This window comes from Drosophila ficusphila, unplaced genomic scaffold (genome assembly GCF_018152265.1).
Source record: "Drosophila ficusphila isolate 14025-0441.05 unplaced genomic scaffold, ASM1815226v1 contig_127, whole genome shotgun sequence".
NCBI classification, from domain to species: domain Eukaryota; kingdom Metazoa; phylum Arthropoda; class Insecta; order Diptera; family Drosophilidae; genus Drosophila; species Drosophila ficusphila.
In genome coordinates this window covers 874,518-896,765 of record NW_025064016.1, presented here as the reverse complement: position 1 = coordinate 896,765, position 22,248 = coordinate 874,518, and the positions used below count along the sequence as shown (strand labels likewise).

Here is a 22,248-nt window from a genome sequence, read left to right as displayed (position 1 = left end):
TTTCCGGCCCCTTCTGCGTTTCCTTTGCCCTTTCAAAGGGTATGGTAATCGCACTCACTTATCCAAAGAAGTTCAGGATTCAAAATAAAAGATTTACATATCAAATACTCTTTAGAAATCAATTTTGAGGGAATTGCATATCATTTACATATCAAACTAACAATTCAAAAAGGATAATATTAAAAAAAGAAAGTTTTTCTACATAAATTAAAGATATTATTTATATTTAATATTACATCTCTTTAATACTGACTGCTTATTGCTTTCCCATGGAATCATTGCTTTAAAGTAGTGATACATTTTTAAGTGTATCCCATTTTCCACCTTAAACCCCTTGAAATTTCCTTTTGCCATACAAAGCAGCAGCTGCAATTGCAGTTTTACTAGCAGATCCAGGAGCGTGTCGTACGAAAGTTGAAAACTTTTATTGCCGCAATTATGCTTATCGCTTGCCCAATATCGTTTCGAAATAATATTTCGATAGCAACGTTTATGGGCGGTTCAAGGATAATTCTCCTGGGCCCGCAGACTGGCATCAGCAGGTCAAGAGGACTCTTAACACGTGTCACTGGCTTAGGTAGCAGCTGAGCCAAGTGGATAATCCGCAGCCTTCTTTATGGCCAGTAACGTAACAGTACAGCAAAGGAGAAGTACATTAACTAAATGGGGGAATTTCAAGGTGTGGGATCACCTTTGTGCCATCTTGTGCACCTGCGTCAAAAACTGCGACAGATTGCGGAATATTTAAAGTGTTTGATTGACTAAACCAACTACAACAATTGCCAGAATAATGGCCATGACAAAACAAATGACCAATTCGATATTTTACAACTATTTCAAAGCACCGAAAACATAAAAAACTATGGTATGAACAGAGGTAAAAAATTGACCACCTGAATACCAAAAATTACAAACATTTTGAGGTATTCCACTTTGGAATCGGAAAAAAAATAGTCCAAATGATGGGTTCTGGTTGCCCTGCTTTGGGGTCACCATTAGCATTGGGGTCAAAAATTGGACCACCTGGAAATGAAAAAATGCAGTTCATTTTAGATTCCAATTACAAACGTTTTGAGGTATACCACTTTGGAATCGGACAAAAATTGTCAAAGTTAAGGCATCTGGTTGCTCTGCTTGGGGTCACCTATTAGCATTTCGTCTGAAACTTGGAAAAATCTGACATGAACAAGGCTCAAAAAATTAAACCACCTCAAAACCGAAAATTTTAAATGCAGTTCGTTTAGGAATGCAATTACAAACGTTTATAAGTATGCCACTTTGAAATCGGACAAAAATTGTCAAAGTTAAGGCTTCTGGTTGCTCTGGTTGGGGTCACCTATTAGGACCACCTGAAAACGGAAAATTTTAAATGCAGTTTGTTTTAGAATTCAATTACAAACACTTTAAGATATGCCACTTTTAAATCGAATGTTTTGTGCTGTGAAAATGCAATTGGTTTTGTTGGAAGTTTGTATAAAATGTGAATTTGTACAATAAGAAATTAAACACTTTCCTTTGAATTTAATCAATTTGAGTTATTATTATTATTAGTAAAATAATATAATTCTCTTGCAAAATGTTTTGATAATTAAAATCTTCATGCAGATATCTAATTATCTAAAGATACAATTAAACAAAATAAACTCTTTAGCTTACCAATAATAATATTTCAGCGAATAAGTTTGCTTTGAAATGTTAGTGGAAATTATAATTTCACAGATGAAAATTGAATAATTTAATATTTATTGGTAATTGGTGCGTCCTATGGTAGTTGTATCTGAGAGTCAATTGAAAAGGCAAATACAACAGAGCTGTTAATTGGCAAAAGAAGCTACTGCTGCGTTTGGCAAACGTGCTCATTAATGTTTGAGAAACAGTTGGCCGAAACAGTTTGTGGAAACTGTTTTGCGAGATTCGGGGGGCCAGTGGTAATCAAAAGCCACATTTTAAGTGGGGCCTGGTCGCCTTGAACGAGTCCTCGGCATATCCTTTCGTCAAGTAATCAGATATATGGCCTGCACATGCTCCTCCTGCCCGGCACATCCTTTCGCTTCGAAGGTTGGAAGGATTGGAGGATCAGAGGGATGGAGGGATGGATGGACGAGGAGGAGGAGGCCAACGATTTAGTGCTATGTGCTGGTGCTCTAAGGAGTAGGCGTGTGCGCAGGCATGCAAGGATACATATTAATGGAGCGTATCCGTATGTAATGTATATGCCCTTAAATGCAGCTTACGTGATGCTCCTCCACTCGCAGCGTTCCCCCTCTCCCCAAATCCACACATACACACACACACACACACACTTACACACACACACTCATACAGAGAGAAACTCCTGCGAAGGCTAAGAGGAAATTTTTGCCCCGAATCTATCGGTGAATCGTTGTGTGCGAGCTGCATGCAAATCTTGGCTATAACAAGCAATGGACCAGGCCAACACACACCTATACACACACCGCCACACACACACACATTAACAGTGGGGGAGCACTTGGGTAACAGATGAGATGACTGCGATATAAATTGTGGATAAAACTGCTGCTGCACCGTTTGTGGATATTGCAGTAAAATTGTGAGAAATTGGAATTTATTGATTGCCCATTAACCAATCGGTTTACGAATCGCTTTACACGCACACCCACCCATACACACACACACACACATAAGAAAAATTGAGTGATAGTGTTCTATCTCCTTCGCTAATTGCAATTCATGGTTTGCGATGGTGTGCGTGGATTTTTGAGACCGTGATTTTGCGGCTGTCAATGCAGTTGACCGACAAATTTTTGAATGGTGGAAATGCATGACGAATGGCCAGCTAGATTCATGCTTTCCCGTCCAAATCATTGTATATTTCGAGGCCAGGCTGGCAACGGCACACAAAAATCAGTTTATAAATGCAAAATTTCTCACTATAACAGCCGCTAGGCTTCAACGCGCGCCATAACAATTTCCTCAATTTTCCCGGAAATACATATCCCCCCTCCCATCACCCAACACCCATCACCTCCATCATATCCCCATCTCCTGCGAAAGGACATGAAATACGCATCTCCAGCAGGAGGAGCAGGAGCTAAAACAGCAATGGAAAACCGTTCATTCGAAAAACAAATTGTGATGGATGGGGATTGTTTGCTTTGCGAACCATTTGCGATGCCCTAATGCCATAGAATACTCCCATTTTCGCCCACATTTTTCGCCTCGCGGCTCCACTAGTTTCTCGATAATGGCATTTGTTTGTCGTTCTATGCATTTTAGGCCCCAGAAAATCATTTAACAATATTGCATATTTATGATTTTCGCAGCGAGCCAGACGGGGAAGCATATTTTATAAACATTTAATAATTTGACAGGGAGCAGAAATTATAATTAAATGAGGCATAGTCAAATGGAAGCTATAAACATTTAAAATGTGCTTTTAGTTTTTGGAGGAAAAATGATTTATAACTTTATATAGTAAGTAAAATATAATACACAAAGTTAATGGGAAGTTTATTCAATACTAAATTGATTTTAAACTGTTCAAATTTCAAAGCAGCATATTCCGTATTTCAACTCAAATTATCAATAATTTTTCATTGTGCCCATACATTTTCGAAATTCGTTTGGCCAGTCGAATATATTCTGTGGAATCGGGCCAAGCAATCATTGTTGGATGCCCACCCAATGTCATGCCAATGCTAATATCACCAATTTCACCCGCTTTCTCCTTTCTCCCTCTCTGCAGAAATGGAAAGTGCACCACGTAATGTTCAAGTGCGCACGCTGAGCTCGTCCACGATGGTTATTACTTGGGAACCACCAGAGACGCCCAATGGACAAGTGACCGTAAGTACCTGGCATCAAGTGCGCATATTAAACGATAAGATCCGGACTCCGGACACGGAGAGCCCTCCGGAAACCGTAGCCCGTAGTCCACAGTCCCATAGTCCGGAGTCCGTAGCCCAAAAGCCCGTAACCCGGAGTCCGACCAACGCACTTTGTCACGTCAGTCGAATGGCTCGAATGGAGTGGAGGGGCCCGTCGAAGGGAAATTGGCAAAATGCCCTTAGCCATTTTCCGGGGAATGGAACGCAGGAGTGGCAGGAATGGAGAGCGAGGGAGCGGGGATCGAGGGAACGTTCGTATGCAAATCCTAGACACCTGTCCACAGGTCTCTCTCCTTGCCAAATCGGCAATCGTTGTGGTCTTGGCCGTCTCCGCCGGAGAAGTTCTCTGCTCTGCTTTGAACGGGGCCTCGTAGGCCAAACAAATCTCTGGCCAGCGGCCATATATCATTTTCGGTTTATCAGTTAATGAAAGGTGAAAATCGGATTTGTATGCAAGATTTCAAATGGCTTTCAGTTAGCCGCTCTGATTTATTTTAGTAGGCCTTGCTTCTTCTTGGGTTCAGGTTAAACCAAACATACAATTAAGCTCTTTTCCAATACAAGGCTTTGACTTTTTGTGGTAGAAAAATGATTTATTTTACATAAGTTATTGTTTACGTCAAAGGTACTAAAATGACAAATATTTGCCTCTAAAATATATTTTTATTAAATTTAAAACAGTTTCATATATTTCGACACTACTTATGAAAGTTTTATACTTTCTAGACATAAAATTAAACTTTTTTGTATAGAAACCAACTAATGTTAAAGTAAATAGAATATCCGATTTAATGGTATCAAAATGCTATTCAATAGAGTTAAGTGCCTTGGTTATCCTATTTGATTCCATTTAAACCCAAAATATGAATGCTTGGGTGGTGTACAAATTGTTCTGTGTCATATTTATGTGACTTAACCACTTAATCGTTTTCTCACTATAAACAGGGCTACAAGGTGTACTACACGACGAACTCGAATCAGCCGGAGGCGTCGTGGAACTCGCAGATGGTCGACAACAGCGAACTGACGACGGTTTCCGAGCTGACGCCCCACGCCATCTACACGGTGCGGGTTCAGGCATACACCTCCATGGGAGCCGGTCCGATGTCCACGCCGGTCCAGGTGAAGGCCCAGCAAGGTAAGCTAAGCCAAATTGATTGGACAATCAGCCCCAATTAGGCACACGCAACACACACGCACACGCACACGAACACACATTCTAAATCGGGAACATTTTGCAATTTAATTGCTCAACTCAATCGGTCCCACATAGATCACACCAATTATTTAATTATAATACAAAATGTCAGGCGAAACGTGTGTCCGTTCAATGAAATATTTATCTCTCTGAAACTGAACACACAACATACTACACACAACACACAACACACACGACTGTGGAATACAGAACTTGTGGGCATGTCCGGTAGATATTCATTAACTTGCTGCAATCATGGGATATATGGGATGCAAATGTGCATTTGACCGAGTGTATTTTAGGCGCTTAAGTGGAGGGGGGCGTGGTCGTTTAGGCAGACTTACTGATTTCCTGTTTTCGGCCATCTTAAGCAGCTTAAACACAGCATAGTATAACCAACTAAACTCGGCTTGCACTTTAAACTGGGACGACTTATTACTCTGGGTTATGTAAACTGCAGAAAATGTCCACTTTCATTTGGGTCAAACGTGACTCTTGTTTGTGGCTAAGAAAGCCGAGCGGCTTTAGTCAATCGAACAGGACAACTCTTTAAGCCAATTTATGTGTATTTTCTAAGGCCACTTGGCAGTTGGAAAAAGAAATAAAATGATTTCGATTTGTATTAAACCGTAAGACTTCAAAGCGATGACAGGTTCTTTGGCTTCCCTGGGGAGCAGAAATAATTTGAAAATTGATAATCATTTTCTCTACGGGTTTTTCTCCCGCCTGCCACTGAAATATTCAAACATAGAAAATGTGGGGGTTTCGATTTGGGTTTGAGTTGTTCGGTTGTTCGGTTAGATGGACACATCTCAATCAATTTGATGCGAAAACCAATACGAACCCAAAAATGCTGATGCAGCGATTGCTGCTGTGCGTGTGTGTGTGTGGGTGTGTGTGTGTGTCACCTCATCAATATCATGCAACATTCCGAATTGGCAATAGCAACAGCAATCGCTATCGTTCGGATCCATCGGCATACAAACAAATGCCCACATTGATTTGTTTGTATTTTATTTAATTTCCGTAATTTCCGTTTCATTATTACCAAACCAAAACCAAAAACCAAATGCAATTCCCAACCGGGGAATCCACCAAACCCTGACATCCAATCATCCAACCCCCCTTCCAAAAAAAACAACATGGAATATGAAATATGCGGATATGTCTACAAAAGGTGTGCCATCGCAACCGAGCAATTTCCGGGCAACCGATATCGGCGAGAACGCAGTCACATTGCAATGGACAAAGCCGACGCATTCCAGCGAGAATATCGTTCATTACGAGCTCTACTGGAATGACACATATGCCAATCTGGCCCATCATAAGTAAGTTTCGACCCCTCAAATCGGACAAGTAATAACCCAAACAAAACTAAACCTTTTACTCACCTTTTCAGACGCATTTCCAACTCAGAAGCTTATACCCTCGATGGTTTATATCCCGATACCCTGTTCTATATCTGGTTGGCGGCAAGGTCACAGAGGGGCGAGGGGGCCACCACCCCGCCGATTCCAGTTCGCACCAAGCAATATGGTAAGTCTGCCGATCCATCGCCGATTTCTAGAACTCTCTAAGTTAGCTCAAATCGTCGCCGTAGTCGTACAAGTTTTCCATAGGCTTAAGTACATCGAGAAACTGATTGATTTCAATACAAATCCACATATATAAATATATATATAATATGATACATATGATACCCCTGATACATGGAACATGTGTCCCATATACATGTAGTTGATTATTCAGTTACCCAAACCATAAAATGTCTGAGTGCGAGATTACATTTTATTGAATTGTGCCTTCGTGGAAACAGGTAAAGTGTGAGCGAATGCCATGAATAAATGATATCGAATGAGTGTTCCCGGTGTGCCGTGAATTTAATGCACTTTCCCACTTACTATATATCTGACCATACATACCTATATCGATATCTATATATATATATATTGTTTGACATGTGATCGTTCTGGTTCCTTGCAAGTTAGCCTTAAGTTTTAGCTGTTTAGATGATATACTCTACGAATAGCATTTCTTATTTTCTTAGTTAGTCTGTACAAAACTACACTGATTACAGACGAACCATACATAGTTTACACATAAATATACTTATACATACATAGAAAATAAGACATATATTACATATCAAATTTAAACATTAAAGCTCAACAGATCGCAGGAAGCTTATCGTAAACCTTTTCCAAATAAAGTGTAAAATAAATCTGAAAACCGATTTAGATTCAACAGCCCCCAAAAACTCAATTAAAACAAACGTTGATAAATCTTTTCAATAGTTTATAGTATAGAATGCACTGCGATCCGTTGGACTAATCCAATTACAGACCAAAATTCAATGAACAATAGCTAGCACTCCACAATCCACATCACACACAGGATTAAACCATAAACATCAAACGCAACCAACAACATTTCCAAACCAAAAACACCTTTTCCGCTTAAGTTCAAAACCAAATTGCACGATAATGAAATGCAAAATATTAGGGGAGAGAAATATAGTAAAAAAAAAAAACAAAACACATAACCAAACTATTACGGAATGCATATTTGAATTTGTGTGTTTTGCATTTGCTCGATTATATTCCATTTATCATTTGTGGCTCTGTGAGTGTTAAATCATGTAAATTATGCCCAAACAATTTCCAACTTTAGACCACTATTTAAGTGCTAAAATTCCTAATGCACTTTGCACACACTATTGCACTCGGCACTCTTCACTCTTCACTCTGCACCAAAAGCACCGAACAGCACCAAAATCACCGAGACCACAAAAACCAAAAACCGAAAACGAAAATCCTTTAACTTCTCTCCGTCTGCATCAGTGTCTAGAAAATTGATTTTGAATGATATTTTAATAGAGCGGCGCGAAGACAAATGCCGGAAGTGCAAAGTTCTTGGCAGTGGCATAAATATCACTTTTGGTTTCCATATTTGCACGTTTTGCATATTCGCATAATTAAAATGTAAATGGTTGTCTGTGGCTCAGACGGTTGCAATAAAGCCAAGCCACAAAGTTATTTTGGAACTGTTTTTAGCCTAGAGCCTGATTTAAACCTTGAGTTGCCTGCTACCTTTGATTAGTTTTCTAATTACTTTCTGCACTTGAAATTATTTAGATACTTGCCCCATAGTTATTCAGCCTTTAAAACTTTGCGCACTTTTAATAATTTTTAGTTTTAGTTTTGTAGTTTATTAAGTTTGTGTATCTGATAATATGTATGCCAAATTCCCATGGTTTATGCAAATGAATGTATTTTCGTGTGTATGTAAATGTTGTGTGAATGTATAGCTTTAATTTATTTATTGTTTTTTTTCCTAAGCTAAGCATGACATGGATTTGCTTCTCTAGTAGATAGTTGGGAAAATTTTCAGCTCAAAAAGTCGTTACCAAAAAATATGCACAAATTATTGACGAACGCAAAAAAGAAAAAAAATTAAAAAAGGAGTCAACATTATTTGCATAAACCATTGGATCTATGTCTTGATATTTGAATTTATTTCAATATATATTTTTATGCCTATATAAACCATGTTATTCCATATCATTTTAATGTTATTTTGCTTTACGGCTTTTTCGTTTCATGTTACCCATATTGTTTTGGTTTGACACTTTTTTTCGTATTCTCTGCGCTAATTGCTGAACGCTATGAAAAACCAATATAAAACCAAAAAAAAAAAAAAAATCAACTCTCATAACCAAAAACCATGGCTATGCATCAACAACCAATAAAACCAACAAAAAAAACCCAACCAACCAAAAACAAATCAATGCACACACAAATACGTTCCGTTCCCATCTATGTAATTAGTACCAGGTGCACCGCCTCGAAATATCACCGCCATAGCGACCAGTTCGACGACTATATCTTTGAGCTGGCTGCCGCCGCCCGTCGAAAGATCGAACGGTCGGATCGTATACTATAAGGTGTTCTTCGTGGACGTGGGTCGCGAAGATGATGAGGCCACCACGATGACCCTCAATATGACCAGCGTTGTGCTGGACGAGCTGAAGCGCTGGACCGAATACAAGATCTGGGTCCTGGCCGGCACCTCCGTCGGCGATGGTCCTCGATCGCATCCGATCATATTGCGAACCCAAGAGGATGGTATGTATGCCAATAACGATCTTACCTACGCGTAAGTCCTATCGAAATGTTTCCGTTTCCGTTCCCTTATCAGTTACGTATTATATATTACGTTTTATTACGTTTTAATTTTACACTCATCCTAAGTTTGTTTGTAGTCATTTCTTATCTCGTTACCCATTATCGATCCCCCCGAAAAAAAAAAAAAAAACAAAATATCAACCTGAAACTAATCGAACGTATTTTGTACAATTTTTGAATTTTGATATCGGGAGCATTCACCACAGGAGCGGCTAAGCACTATGGAGCGTTATCTGATATATATCGAAATATCTATATATATTTTTGTCAACCAAATTCAGTTCATTTTCATTTTACAAACATTTATTTAAAGTTAGCTGTAAATAAGCGTTTTGAAAACAGCTAAAAATTTTGATTTGTAGCTTAGAAAAATATTTAATTCATTTTATAAACCAAAAGTCTGTCCGAATGTTGAGGAAGTTTTATCTTCTTTGAGAACCCAAAAAAAGAACCATAACTGAGAGTTATCGTTTTGGAAATATCCTATTTCCATCATGTCTTATTTATTCTTTGTTTTATAAAATAATTTAAAAAAAACTCATGGGATCGCTATAGATCTGTTTTAAGAGCTAAGAGAAATCTTACCACCTACCATATATTACTTAATTTACGTTTTATTCCATTTACAATTTTTTTTACCAGTATTATTTGTGAAAATTCGTTTGTATATTTAAACAAAATTGAAAACATCTACAAAATTATCTTATTGGCACTATAAAATTGCATATTTTTTGGCGCAATTTTTGACTACTTTTTTGCACAAAATCTCTTATGGAAAAACAAAAGAAAATATCTCTTTTTAGAAGAACTCCTATGTATTGTGTACTATATGCAAGCAACAATATTTTTGTTCTTTTTACTTCTTGACTCGCAATCGTCTCGAGAAATGCACAAAACCAAGATATATCTCTTAATATAAACAACGAATCAAACTTTATAAATAAATATTTTTGAATATAATGCATCAACTGTTTGTGGTAATTTGTATAGCACCAAAAATCGCCATGAACTCAATGTAATCTTTTTGTATTTTTGGCATTTTCATATAGTTTTTGTAAGCACAACGTATACAACAACAACAAAAACAACAACAGCGATAACCTAAATCGCAAAACCAATACACAAATTTGATTTTAGGTTGTTTGCCTTAAATATTTTATTTAATTATTTGCATAATTAAATGTATGCAATTATAAATGTAAACAAACCCAATCCGAGCCAAAAAAAGGGGTTCTAGCCATAATAACCCCGTTCCTGAACCCAATAAAATTCCCTCACGTTTTTACATGTTTTATTTCAAATGTTTACCCAACGCAAATAGCGCAAAATGTTTCGCTCTATTTATTTATTCCTGCATTTTTTTTTTTCTCAGTTGCGCTCACCTGCGAACATACCTTTACATGTGGCGATATTTACATAAATGCATACATATTTAATAACGTTTACAAAAGCTCGGTGTACTATAATTTTTGAGCCCTTGCCCGGTATACAAGCTCTTTCCCTATCTGTTTGGTTTTTGGCACACGGTTTTTGCACTTTTGTCACCAGTGGAGCTCCACACATCCCCACCACGAATGCCCCAAAATGCCCCGAAAAGCCCCGCAATGTCGCACGTATTTAAATGGATTTTTGTTTTTTGTTTATTGCCATGCAAATAACGAACAACCCACTCGCCCAGCAAATGACAAATCCTCAAATTGATTTCTGCACAAAATTAACCGAATTTTTTCATTCACGCACATAATTTTGTATATTTTGTGTTGTTGACCGATTTTATTAAGTTTTATTTGCAATCACCTGCATGTTTGCACAGTTAACACATTTGCATATTTGCACTTTTCATCGCTTTTCCCCAAACCATCAAGTTTTTTTGTCCGATTGAAAAGGCATAAAGGATAACCGATCTGAACTTCCATTACATGGATACTTATCTTTTTTGCCGAACTTAAACCTTTTATATACTGCACTCACACCACATTTCCTGTCTGAAAAAAAATGCTTCCATTTAAAACCCTAGTTGTGTTCATTCTATTCGAACTGAACTTTTTCTGGAGCTAAAATGTATTTTTTGTTTCCATTGGACTCTATTAAACCATGACCCAAATCAATTTATAGTGATTTATGTTTTTATTCTCACTCATAAAATCAAAATCAATGGAAAATCATGCACATCCACACTGCGTTTAAACCTTACTTCATTTGCTTGTTAGCTGTTAACTTGCTTGTTCAACAGAAAACAGTTTTCCCTATAAAGTACCTACTCAATTTGTGTGTTTTAAGAGCTCAACACCATCCGAGTGTGGTGGCCCATTCACTTTACTTTATTTTGGCTAAGCACTGTAAATTAAATGTACTTATTGTTAAGCACCTTAGTGTACGTCTCACTCGCTCTCTCTGTTCTTGTTTGGCACACGCTCCTGGCATCTTCTAGCTCACTCTAGTTGTTATAATAAGCTTAGTATTAAGACTGCAGCACCGATAGCACAGCACCTAATGCACAGGCACGCACACAATGCGAGTTAGAGTTCAAAGGACACGTAAATGAGTGAATGTTCCCCCCCAAAAAAATGTACAATCACATGCAGGGCAGCGCAGAGAAAAAATATGATTGGTTGGACATTTTACACAATTTTGCTGAAATATTGCTGAGAACAAAAAGAAACAACCATGTGCAACTAGTCGGCTACGTAATACGATTTTTAAAGAAAGTTGATCAAATAATTTTCAAACCAATAAATGATTATTCCTTAAAGCCCATTCAAACATATGATTTTAATCAATTTACACCTTTCAGTGAAAATAAAAGCAAAATAATACTGAAAATGTTTATGACAACTGTTCAACATGTCGGCTAAGTGATAAAGTGTTCTAAGAACTACTTGCAACATGAAAGATACATTAATTAATTCCTAACAAATTATATGAAAATCTAGAAAATTGTACTCCTTGCTTAGTATTTAAAACCTCAAATTGCAACGAAAACAAATCCTGCAGAAAGTAATATAACTTTTTGTGAGAAATCAAAAGATATTCAATCCCTCATAAACTCAAAAACCAATGTCAAGCACCCAACTCAAGAGGTTTTTTTCTCTGTGTATGACCCAGCAGCAGCAAGACAAGCACCAAAGCACCGCAATGCCATTGAGCTATCTGTGACTGACTTGAATTTCGTTTTAATTGTACTCAATTTGGCATAACCAGAGGCAAGCGGCCACATATCTCAACCAAATTCACTTCCCTTCCGTTTGCTGCTGTCGCACTTATAGCCGGCGGCTCACAACATGCAGCAGGAGCATTTGAGCCAGCATTAAAGGGTCAGCACATGGGTAGTTGTAGTGGTAGTGGTAGCACTACTCGTATGTTATGTGTACATGCAACTCTGTTTGCCAGCTTTACCAGCTCTTCCAGCTTGCTTTTGTACTAATTTTTGTTACCCAGCACTGGCTAAGGTTAACGGGTGTATTAATTTTACCTAAGATCTTTATTTAGGAAAGAGACAAATTTTAAAACAAATATTTTTCACCGCTTAAGAAACATCTGGATAATAATAAAAACTTAAAGAATAAATTTATAGTAAAGAAAATTATAGAAGTCCGCACAATCTTTATTAGAAATACCAATCTCTCAATTGATTAACAGAAAGCATGCAATAATCTTGACAAATAATAAGTTACATTGTTATTTACGTACTTCATTGTATATTTTGATTTGATTTTCACCAAGGACTAGGTATTTAAAGGTCGGTACCCTCGACACTCTTTTTCTTTCTTATCTTTTTCTACTAATTTTTGTGCTTCGTACGTTGGGAGCGTATTCGTTATGATGTGATGCGCTTGTTAGCTGGCAGAAAGCACAAATGCAGAGGCAGAGGCAGAGGCAAATGCAAATGCATTCCACCTGTATAAGCTGGGCACTTGCTTTTCATGGCGTCGGTCCACGGGAGATTCGCAGGGCAAGCAGATTCCCTTTTGTGCGCCCAGACAGTCGCACTTTTCGCACACGTCCTGCCCACGTATGCACCCAAAAATATAATATATATATATATACGGAAAAAATAAAATAAATAAAAAAAAAAGAATGTTAAAAAATGAGCACCTCGAGCATTGGAAGCTTAGCACGCGCTCCTTGCTTCGTTTGTTCCATTCAGCACAGAAAGAAGCACGGGAAAAAGAAATACAAAATAGAGAACACTTCTACGGTAGCATTTTAATTATTTTATATATTTTTAGTGCACTAATGTGTGTGTGTGTGTGTGTGTGTGTGAGAAAGGGTGTGCATGTGTGTGTGGATCGCAGCTGGTGTGAATGGGATGCGAAATGACAAAAAATGAGACAAAACTACTGCATTTGACCCCTTGCATTTGAAAAAGTTAAGCAGATGAGCAGATGCCAAGCTGCAGGACACTAATGAAGCATAATTTAACATTTTTGCGCCGTCAGTTGCATTTGAATAATTTGTATTATGCATTTATTTAACATTTTTAATGAACCCAAATGCAATGATTGCGGGCAAGGACCCGCAAGGCAGCAAACCGTTGGCCAAATTATGAATGCTATATGAGAAAAAATTTCAATATAAATTCATCTCCAGCGGTTTTAAAATTTATCACATGGCCTGACATTAATTTAAGAAATACATAGCCATAACATTAAAGCAAATTATTTGTATTAATATTGATAAGTTATAATAAAGAAAGGTGGGACTAATTTAAGCTCTATTTCAAGGTATATTTAAGATTTGCAATATATACTTACAATTATGTAACTAATTATAGGTAAGTTACTTATACTAATTAGACTAATCGATTATTTAAACTGGGTGTTCTTAATCTACAAACTACCACATAGTTTTAAACAAAAAGTTCTAAGTAAATTTGAAGATCTTAAGAACACTGTACAGTATCAAAACGGTGTGCCAACAAATATGTAGATTTTGTATCTTGTTTTTCCATCTTCAGTTCAGTTCACCTTTCCTTTTTCCGGTTTTTCAACTATTTTTGTGCACTAGTAACCCTTTTTGGAACTGTATACTGTAAACTAAATACCTATATTTTATATCTTTTTTCACATACTATAAAAACAAAACCAAATAACTTTGCTTGGCCACTCGCACCTTGCACCAATTGCTCTGTTTCGTGCACCTTTTTTTGAATGCAAATCAAAATGGAAACCCAAAAACAAAAACAAAACAAAAAAAATCATAAACCAAAATCTTTTTGAAACTTTTTTGATGTGAATACGAAATTATTGCGAAATTTGATTTTTGAACGCAACCTTTAATGGATGGTGGTTTATATATATAATACAAATAAAAATTTTAAAACTATTTAGAGAAAAAGAGTGAGTATATTTAATGGTTGACTATGTATTATGTTTAAGAATGCCATATAGCAACATACTATCTATACTATATCATAAATCTCTATTTCTATACCTATACTCTGTTTCCCAAAAAAAAAAAACATATTTTTGAATTGGATCGAAATCATTTGACCAATAACTAAAAGAATCATGTCTCTTTTGTTTTTTGATATGTTTCTCTATTTCGACATTTTTTGAAAAACTTACCAAACCATTTAAGAGGTCGGCAAGGATTTTTGATGCTCTTGAAAAAGGAGCTTACGTGTATAGAAAATATATATGAACTATTTTTTGATTTATCACTATATATGTTTTTTGCACACAACCAAGTAAAAATTTTTTGAATGCTTACATGTTTGTTTTTGCTAAGTGAATCGAAGTGGACATCGCAATCAAAGTGTTTACGATAGTCAACATTTTTTGTGTACTTTTTTGCCACCATACTCCTAAGTAATGGTCTATACTATAATATAATACGATAGCAAGGTATAAACTGCACCTCCTTTTAACTTTTGAGCACCAATTGAGCAACCCCTTCCATATACCAACTTACCAACTTACCAACTATATAGCACCTAAGCAGCACCTTTGTTGTTCGGTTATCCAGTTCCCAACTTCACTTTCTTTGTTTTGATTTAAATCTGTTTTTGTCTGTGATGTGGTGATGGCATTGACTTGGAACTAGGTTTGTTCTGGTTCTGTACTACCAACATATATATTCTTGTATATGTATTACTCCTAGGGTCTAAGCACTTAGTTCTAGTTGCCTAGTTTTCTATCTGTATACTAAAAACCAAATCACATGTACTACAGCGTTAAGTAAGTTAGTGATAATCACCTTAGCCAACTTGGCATAAGTTAAGTTATCTTTATCGTTGAATATCTCCAGTTGTTTTCGCCACTGTGAGTGCCTCCATCTAATCTCGTTTTCTTCGTCGTCGCATTTAGTGCCCGGCGATCCACAAGATGTTAAGGCCACGCCCCTGAACTCCACATCGATCCACGTGAGCTGGAAGCCGCCTCTAGAAAAGGACAGGAATGGCATCATCCGGGGTTATCATATACATGCCCAGGAATTGAGAGATGAGGTGAGTACTTTTTTACATTAACCAATGGGAGATAAAATCATAAACAACTTAAGAGTATCTAGAAATCTAAATATGGTATAGCCCTTTAACCTATCATTAATTATAATACTTTTGCAGCAGATTCCTTATCCAATTTAATCCAATCCTATTCCTTATCCTTTTGTAATACTTGGAACTTACTTTTATTGCTTCATTCATTTAATTTCCTTATCCAAGGGCAAGGGCTTCCTCAACGAGCCCTTCAAGTTCGATGTGGTGGACATGCTGGAGTTCAATGTGACTGGTCTGCAGCCGGACACCAAGTACTCCATCCAGGTGGCCGCTTTGACCCGCAAAGGCGATGGCGATCGGAGTGCGGCGATTGTGGTGAAAACCCCGGGAGGCGTTCCCATTCGACCAACGGTGAGTCTGAAGATCATGGAGCGGGAACCGATTGTCTCCATCGAACTGGAGTGGGAGCGACCGGCGCAGACTTACGGCGAACTGAGGGGCTATCGCCTTCGCTGGGGAGTCAAGGATCAAGCTCTCAAGGAGGAGATGCTCTCAGGACCTCAGTTGACCAAGAAACGCTTCGACAATCTGGAACGCGGCGTGGAGTACGAATTCCGAGTGGCGGGCAGCAATCACATTGGCATCGGTCAGGAAACAGTGAAAATATTCCAGACCCCAGAAGGAACACCAGGTGGACCGCCCTCGAACATCACCATTCGCTTCCAAACCCCGGACGTTCTATGCGTCACCTGGGATCCACCAACCAGGGAGCATCGCAATGGCATTATCACCCGCTACGACGTGCAGTTTCACAAGAAGATCGATCATGGTTTGGGTTCCGAACGGAATATGACGCTCCGCAAGGCGGTCTTCACGAATCTCGAAGAGAACACGGAGTACATATTCCGAGTGAGAGCCTACACGAAACAGGGAGCAGGGCCCTTCAGCGAAAAGATGATCATCGAAACGGAGAGGGACATGGGTAGAGCTCCAATGTCCTTGCAGGCGGAGGCAACCTCTGAGCAAACGGCGGAAATTTGGTGGGAACAGGTGACGAGTCGTGGAAAGCTCCTGGGTTACAAGATCTTCTACACAATGACCGCCGTCGAGGATCTGGACGATTGGCAAACGAAAACGGTGGGACTCACGGAATCCGCTGATCTCGTTAACCTAGAGAAATTTGCTCAATATGCGGTGGCAATTGCAGCGAGATTTAAGAATGGATTGGGGCGACTAAGTGAGAAGGTAACGGTGCGCATAAAACCGGAGGATGTGCCATTGAATCTGCGTGCCCACGATGTCAGCACCCATTCGATGACCCTCAGCTGGTCACCTCCGATCCGCTTGACTCCCGTGAACTACAAGATCAGCTTCGATGCCATGAAGGTGTTCGTGGACTCGCAGGGATTCTCGCAGACGCAGAACGTCCAGAAGCGTGAGATTCTCCTCAAGCACTATGTGAAAACGCACACGATCAACGAACTGAGTCCCTTCACCACCTACAATGTGAACGTGAGTGCCATTCCCTCGGATTACTCCTACCGACCGCCCACCAAGATCACAGTCACCACTCAAATGGCTGCTCCACAGCCGATGGTCAAGCCGGATTTCTACGGCGTGGTTACTGGCGAGGAGATCCTGGTGATTCTGCCGCAGGCCTCCGAGGAGTACGGACCCATCTCTCACTACTACTTGGTGGTAGTGCCGGAGGACAAGTCCAATCTGCACAAGATACCCGATCAGTTTCTCACCGATGACTTGTTGCCGGGTCGGAATAAACCGGAGCGTCCGAATGCCCCCTACATTGCAGCCAAGTTCCCCCAGCGCTCGATTCCCTTCACCTTCCACTTGGGATCGGGAGATGATTACCACAACTTCACCAATCGCAAGTTGGAGAAGGAGAAGCGCTATCGCATCTTCGTGCGTGCAGTGGTGGACACTCCGCAGAAGCATCTCTACACTTCGAGTCCGTTCTCTGAGTTTCTATCGCTGGACATGCGGGAAGCGCCGCCGGGTGAACGACCCCACCGACCGGATCCCAACTGGCCATCCGAGCCGGAGGTCTCTGTGAATCGCAACAAGGACGAACCTGAGATCCTATGGGTGGTTCTCCCCCTGATGGTATCCACCTTTATTGTATCCACTGCCTTGATTGTTCTCTGTGTGGTGAAGCGTCGCCGGCAACCTTGCAAGACTCCCGATCAGGCAGCGGTGACTCGACCACTGATGGCCGCCGATTTGGGTGCGGGTCCCACGCCCAGTGATCCCGTGGATATGCGAAGGCTGAACTTCCAGACACCCGGAATGATCTCCCATCCGCCGATTCCCATTTCGGAGTTCGCCAACCACATCGAACGGCTCAAGTCCAACGACAATCAGAAGTTCTCGCAGGAGTACGAGAGCATCGAGCCGGGTCAGCAGTTCACCTGGGACAACTCCAATCTGGAGCACAATAAATCGAAGAATCGCTATGCCAACGTGACCGCCTACGATCATTCCCGCGTCCAATTGCCGCCGGTGGAGGGAGTAGCGGGTTCGGATTACATCAATGCCAACTACTGCGATGGCTATCGGAAGCACAATGCCTATGTGGCCACCCAGGGACCGCTGCAGGAGACCTTCGTGGACTTCTGGCGCATGTGCTGGGAGCTCAAGACGGCGACGATTGTGATGATGACGCGGCTGGAGGAGCGAACGCGCATCAAGTGCGATCAGTATTGGCCGACACGAGGAACGGAGACCTACGGCCAGATATTTGTGACCATCACGGAGACCCAGGAGCTGGCCACCTACAGCATTCGCACGTTCCAGCTGTGCCGGCAGGGCTTCAACGATCGCCGCGAGATCAAGCAGCTGCAGTTCACCGCCTGGCCGGATCACGGTGTCCCCGATCATCCGGCTCCCTTCCTGCAGTTCCTCCGCCGCTGTCGCGCCCTCACACCTCCCGAATCCGGACCCGTGATCGTTCACTGCTCGGCGGGAGTGGGTCGCACCGGGTGCTACATCGTCATCGATTCGATGCTGGAGCGCATGAAGCACGAGAAGATCATCGACATCTATGGGCATGTCACTTGTTTGCGGGCGCAGCGGAATTACATGGTGCAGACGGAGGATCAGTACATCTTCATACACGACGCCATCCTGGAGGCCATCATCTGTGGGATGACCGAGGTGCCGGCACGCAATCTGCACACCCACCTGCAGAAGCTGCTGATTACGGAACCCGGCGAGAGCATCTCGGGCATGGAGATCGAGTTCAAGAAGCTGTCCAACGTCAAGATGGACTCGTCCAAGTTCGTCACTGCGAATCTGCCGTGCAACAAGCACAAGAACCGGCTCGTTCACATCCTTCCCTACGAATCCAGTCGCGTCTACCTGACCCCCATCCATGGCATCGAGGGCAGTGACTATGTGAACGCCAGCTTCATCGACGGCTATCGCTATCGGAACGCCTACATCGCCGCCCAGGGTCCTGTGCAGGATGCCGCCGAGGACTTTTGGCGCATGCTCTGGGAGCACAACTCCACCATTGTGGTCATGCTGACCAAGCTCAAGGAAATGGGCAGGGTAAGAGGATCTTAAAATGTTTTTTTTGTTTTTTTTATCCGGTAATTGCAAATACGAGTTAAGAAATTTAAAACCAAAAATATTTAAATGTTAAGAAATAGTTCTTTAGAGAAACAATATTTAAAGGAGTATTCAGGAATCTTTCACAAAAACGGTTAACAATAAATTATAGTATCACTCAGCAAATAATTGTTATAATCAGCTTCAGACAGCTAATTATTTAAAATGACACTTTACCTATTCCATCTTAATCATAATACGAACACAATCCGTAGGAGAAATGCTTCCAGTACTGGCCACATGAGCGATCCGTGCGCTATCAGTATTATGTCGTGGATCCCATTGCGGAGTACAATATGCCGCAGTACAAGCTGCGTGAGTTCAAGGTGAGCGCACGTGTGAGATCTCTTCAATTGATAACTAGAAACTGAATGAAATATTTCGAAATTCAAAGGTCACCGATGCACGAGACGGATCCTCGCGCACTGTGCGCCAGTTCCAGTTCATAGATTGGCCGGAGCAGGGAGTGCCCAAGTCGGGCGAGGGCTTCATCGACTTCATCGGTCAGGTGCACAAGACCAAGGAGCAGTTTGGCCAGGACGGACCCATCACCGTCCACTGTTCGGCGGGCGTGGGCCGGTCGGGTGTGTTCATCACCCTGAGCATTGTCCTGGAGCGGATGCAGTACGAGGGAGTCCTCGATGTCTTCCAGACAGTGCGCATCCTGCGCTCCCAGCGACCGGCTATGGTGCAAACCGAGGTGAGTATTAAAAGGATTACCTCACTGATTCAAATAGGAACTCATAATATAACATTCTTTACTATCATCAGGACCAATACCACTTTTGCTATCGCGCTGCATTGGAATACTTGGGCTCATTCGACAACTATGCAAACTGAGGGCACTAAACCTCCGGATTGAAGAACCCCTTCGACCCTGCGTTCGTTGCATACTGATTTCGAACTCTACGCATAATACGCATTTACGATATACACGGATATCATAAACTCTAAAGTATTATAGCCAGCTACTGCCCACACTTACTTAATACACCTATACTTATATACGTGGATATGTTTAGTTGATAAGTGCATTCCCCGGCAGCAGATGCAGATTATCTCACCATTAGCGATTATTTCCGGGGGCCCTTCGGTCTTTTACTGCGTTTTGCGTTTGATTTAATTGATAATGTAAACTTAAAAAGACTGTTACACGTTTAATTATCAGAAATGAATATATCAGCCCATATATACTTCTATATGTGCGTCAAGTTTTTGCTCGCTAAACGAAGGAGGAAGTCAATCAACTTGTTGTTCGTGGAAACTGCCGCCAGAATGGCCATGGATTAGGGCAAACCACTGGAAACCGATACATATTTGAACTAAGGACTTGGTAGATATTAGTCTTACCGCCTAACTCGAATCTCGAACGAAAGGATAGGGTCGAAAGTAGAAACCATTTGAACGAAATCGCAAACTTCTGGCGTTCGCCATTATAATATAGAGACGTATTAAGTAATACAATCAATCGAGTGCAGCTATGTTAATCAGTTTTTATGCCTAGGTTGTTGGATAACCAATATAAACAATCCGTGCAATTAGTCAAAAGTCTTGCCGAGTGCATATTAAATAAGGCAGCTAGTTTCTAAAATAAGTTTTCAAACACGACTTGCGTTTTGATCTCCCTTAAACAAGATGACGAACTTGGAGGACTGATCGATTTTGTGCAGCTAACAGACGGTTTTAATTTTGTAAACGTAACTTCCAGCTGATCGGCTAATTGGAACTTTAACCTCATTCATTCCCACGGCTCCTTTTCATTTACCCAGTACATTCCTGTATATACCACACTTTATACCCAAGCAAGCTAGCCACGTATGTACGAGTATGTGTAATTTAGATCGAAAAGCTAAACAATTATTGTACCTAAGGTGTATGAAAGCATAGATAATAACCAAGCGAACAGAACAGATTAGAATGATAACTGTAGATATGTACTGTAGCATATAATTTTTACCATAAAATATAGCAGCACACGCAAGGATAAAGGATAAAACGAGACACTGGCAATAGGTCTTAAGGTACACAAAGATGTATATAACTGATAAGCTGTTTTGCAGAACGTTTGAATTCGGCCTCGTATTTATACATAAATATATAAAGAAAAAGTTAGCAAGCAAATGCTTAAAAGCAAACACTAAATTATTAGCTGAAACACATGTTAAACAACAATAGTCATATGTAAACTAAATATTTATACGAAATAAATGTATTTGTTATAACTACTTTAGCGCGTTGCCCCTGCCAATTGGATCGGAAGTGTTAGCAAGTAGTTAATTGTGCGGCGATGTTGGCCGGCTGGGCATGTTTGGAATAAAACAAGAGATACAAAATTAAACTATAGCGCTAGCAACAATAGATGTCTAGATAAAGATATTCCCGCAGGGTGTTGCAATCGTATTAAACATAACGTATAAATCAATTGAAAAGTATATTGTATATTACACAAATTTGTCGGCTTGTCAAATTTTGTTAAAATATAAATTGTTTTATATATTTTACCAAATAGAAAGATATAACAATTTTAAAGGTAACATGATACACAGACAAGCAAACATTATAATGATTATACTAATCAAGCAACAGATGAGCGTATGTATTTCGCATTAATGTATGAGTAAGAATATCATATTATGTTAAAAAGTACCATACAAATAATATATCATTTTCAAAAAACTGCAAAACCGAATGAAAAAGAAATAATAAATGACGAAATAAAATAATCAAGCGAATTTATTTTTTTTGGCAAAGGTCTTGATTCTGTCTATTCACCAAGGAACATTATTTTAAAATGCTGATAAAAGCGACCATATTATAAGAGTCAGAGACTTGAACTTCATCAGCTGCTAATCTCCTTTGCTCTCGTGAAATATAATATTAGAAGGAGCTTTTCACAGACAAGGTATAAAAACTCAAATTCTCCTCTAAAAT

General features: G+C 39.9%; 1 protein-coding gene across 8 annotated transcripts in view; it reads left to right on the top strand.

The window, feature by feature from the left end:
• LOC108092641 (tyrosine-protein phosphatase Lar) overlaps positions 1-22,040 on the top strand; it is a 106,562-nt gene extending 84,522 nt beyond the window's left edge. For 5 of the 8 annotated variants that reach the window (XM_017192280.2, XM_043209308.1, XM_043209310.1 and 2 more), the window contains 10 exons: positions 3,728-3,828; positions 4,815-5,007; positions 6,245-6,395; positions 6,467-6,603; positions 8,895-9,191; positions 15,560-15,699; positions 15,916-19,257; positions 19,533-19,643; positions 19,712-20,017; positions 20,089-22,040. In XM_017192280.2, the coding sequence (XP_017047769.1) occupies positions 3,728-3,828; positions 4,815-5,007; positions 6,245-6,395; positions 6,467-6,603; positions 8,895-9,191; positions 15,560-15,699; positions 15,916-19,257; positions 19,533-19,643; positions 19,712-20,017; positions 20,089-20,157 (4,847 nt within the window). In that variant the 3' untranslated portion in view covers positions 20,158-22,040. The remainder of the gene's footprint in view (positions 1-3,727; positions 3,829-4,814; positions 5,008-6,244; positions 6,396-6,466; positions 6,604-8,894; positions 9,192-15,559; positions 15,700-15,915; positions 19,258-19,532; positions 19,644-19,711; positions 20,018-20,088) is intronic. The other 3 variants (XM_043209315.1, XM_043209312.1, XM_043209314.1) reach the window with 1 other exon arrangement.
• The last annotated feature ends 208 nt before the right edge of the window (positions 22,041-22,248 follow it).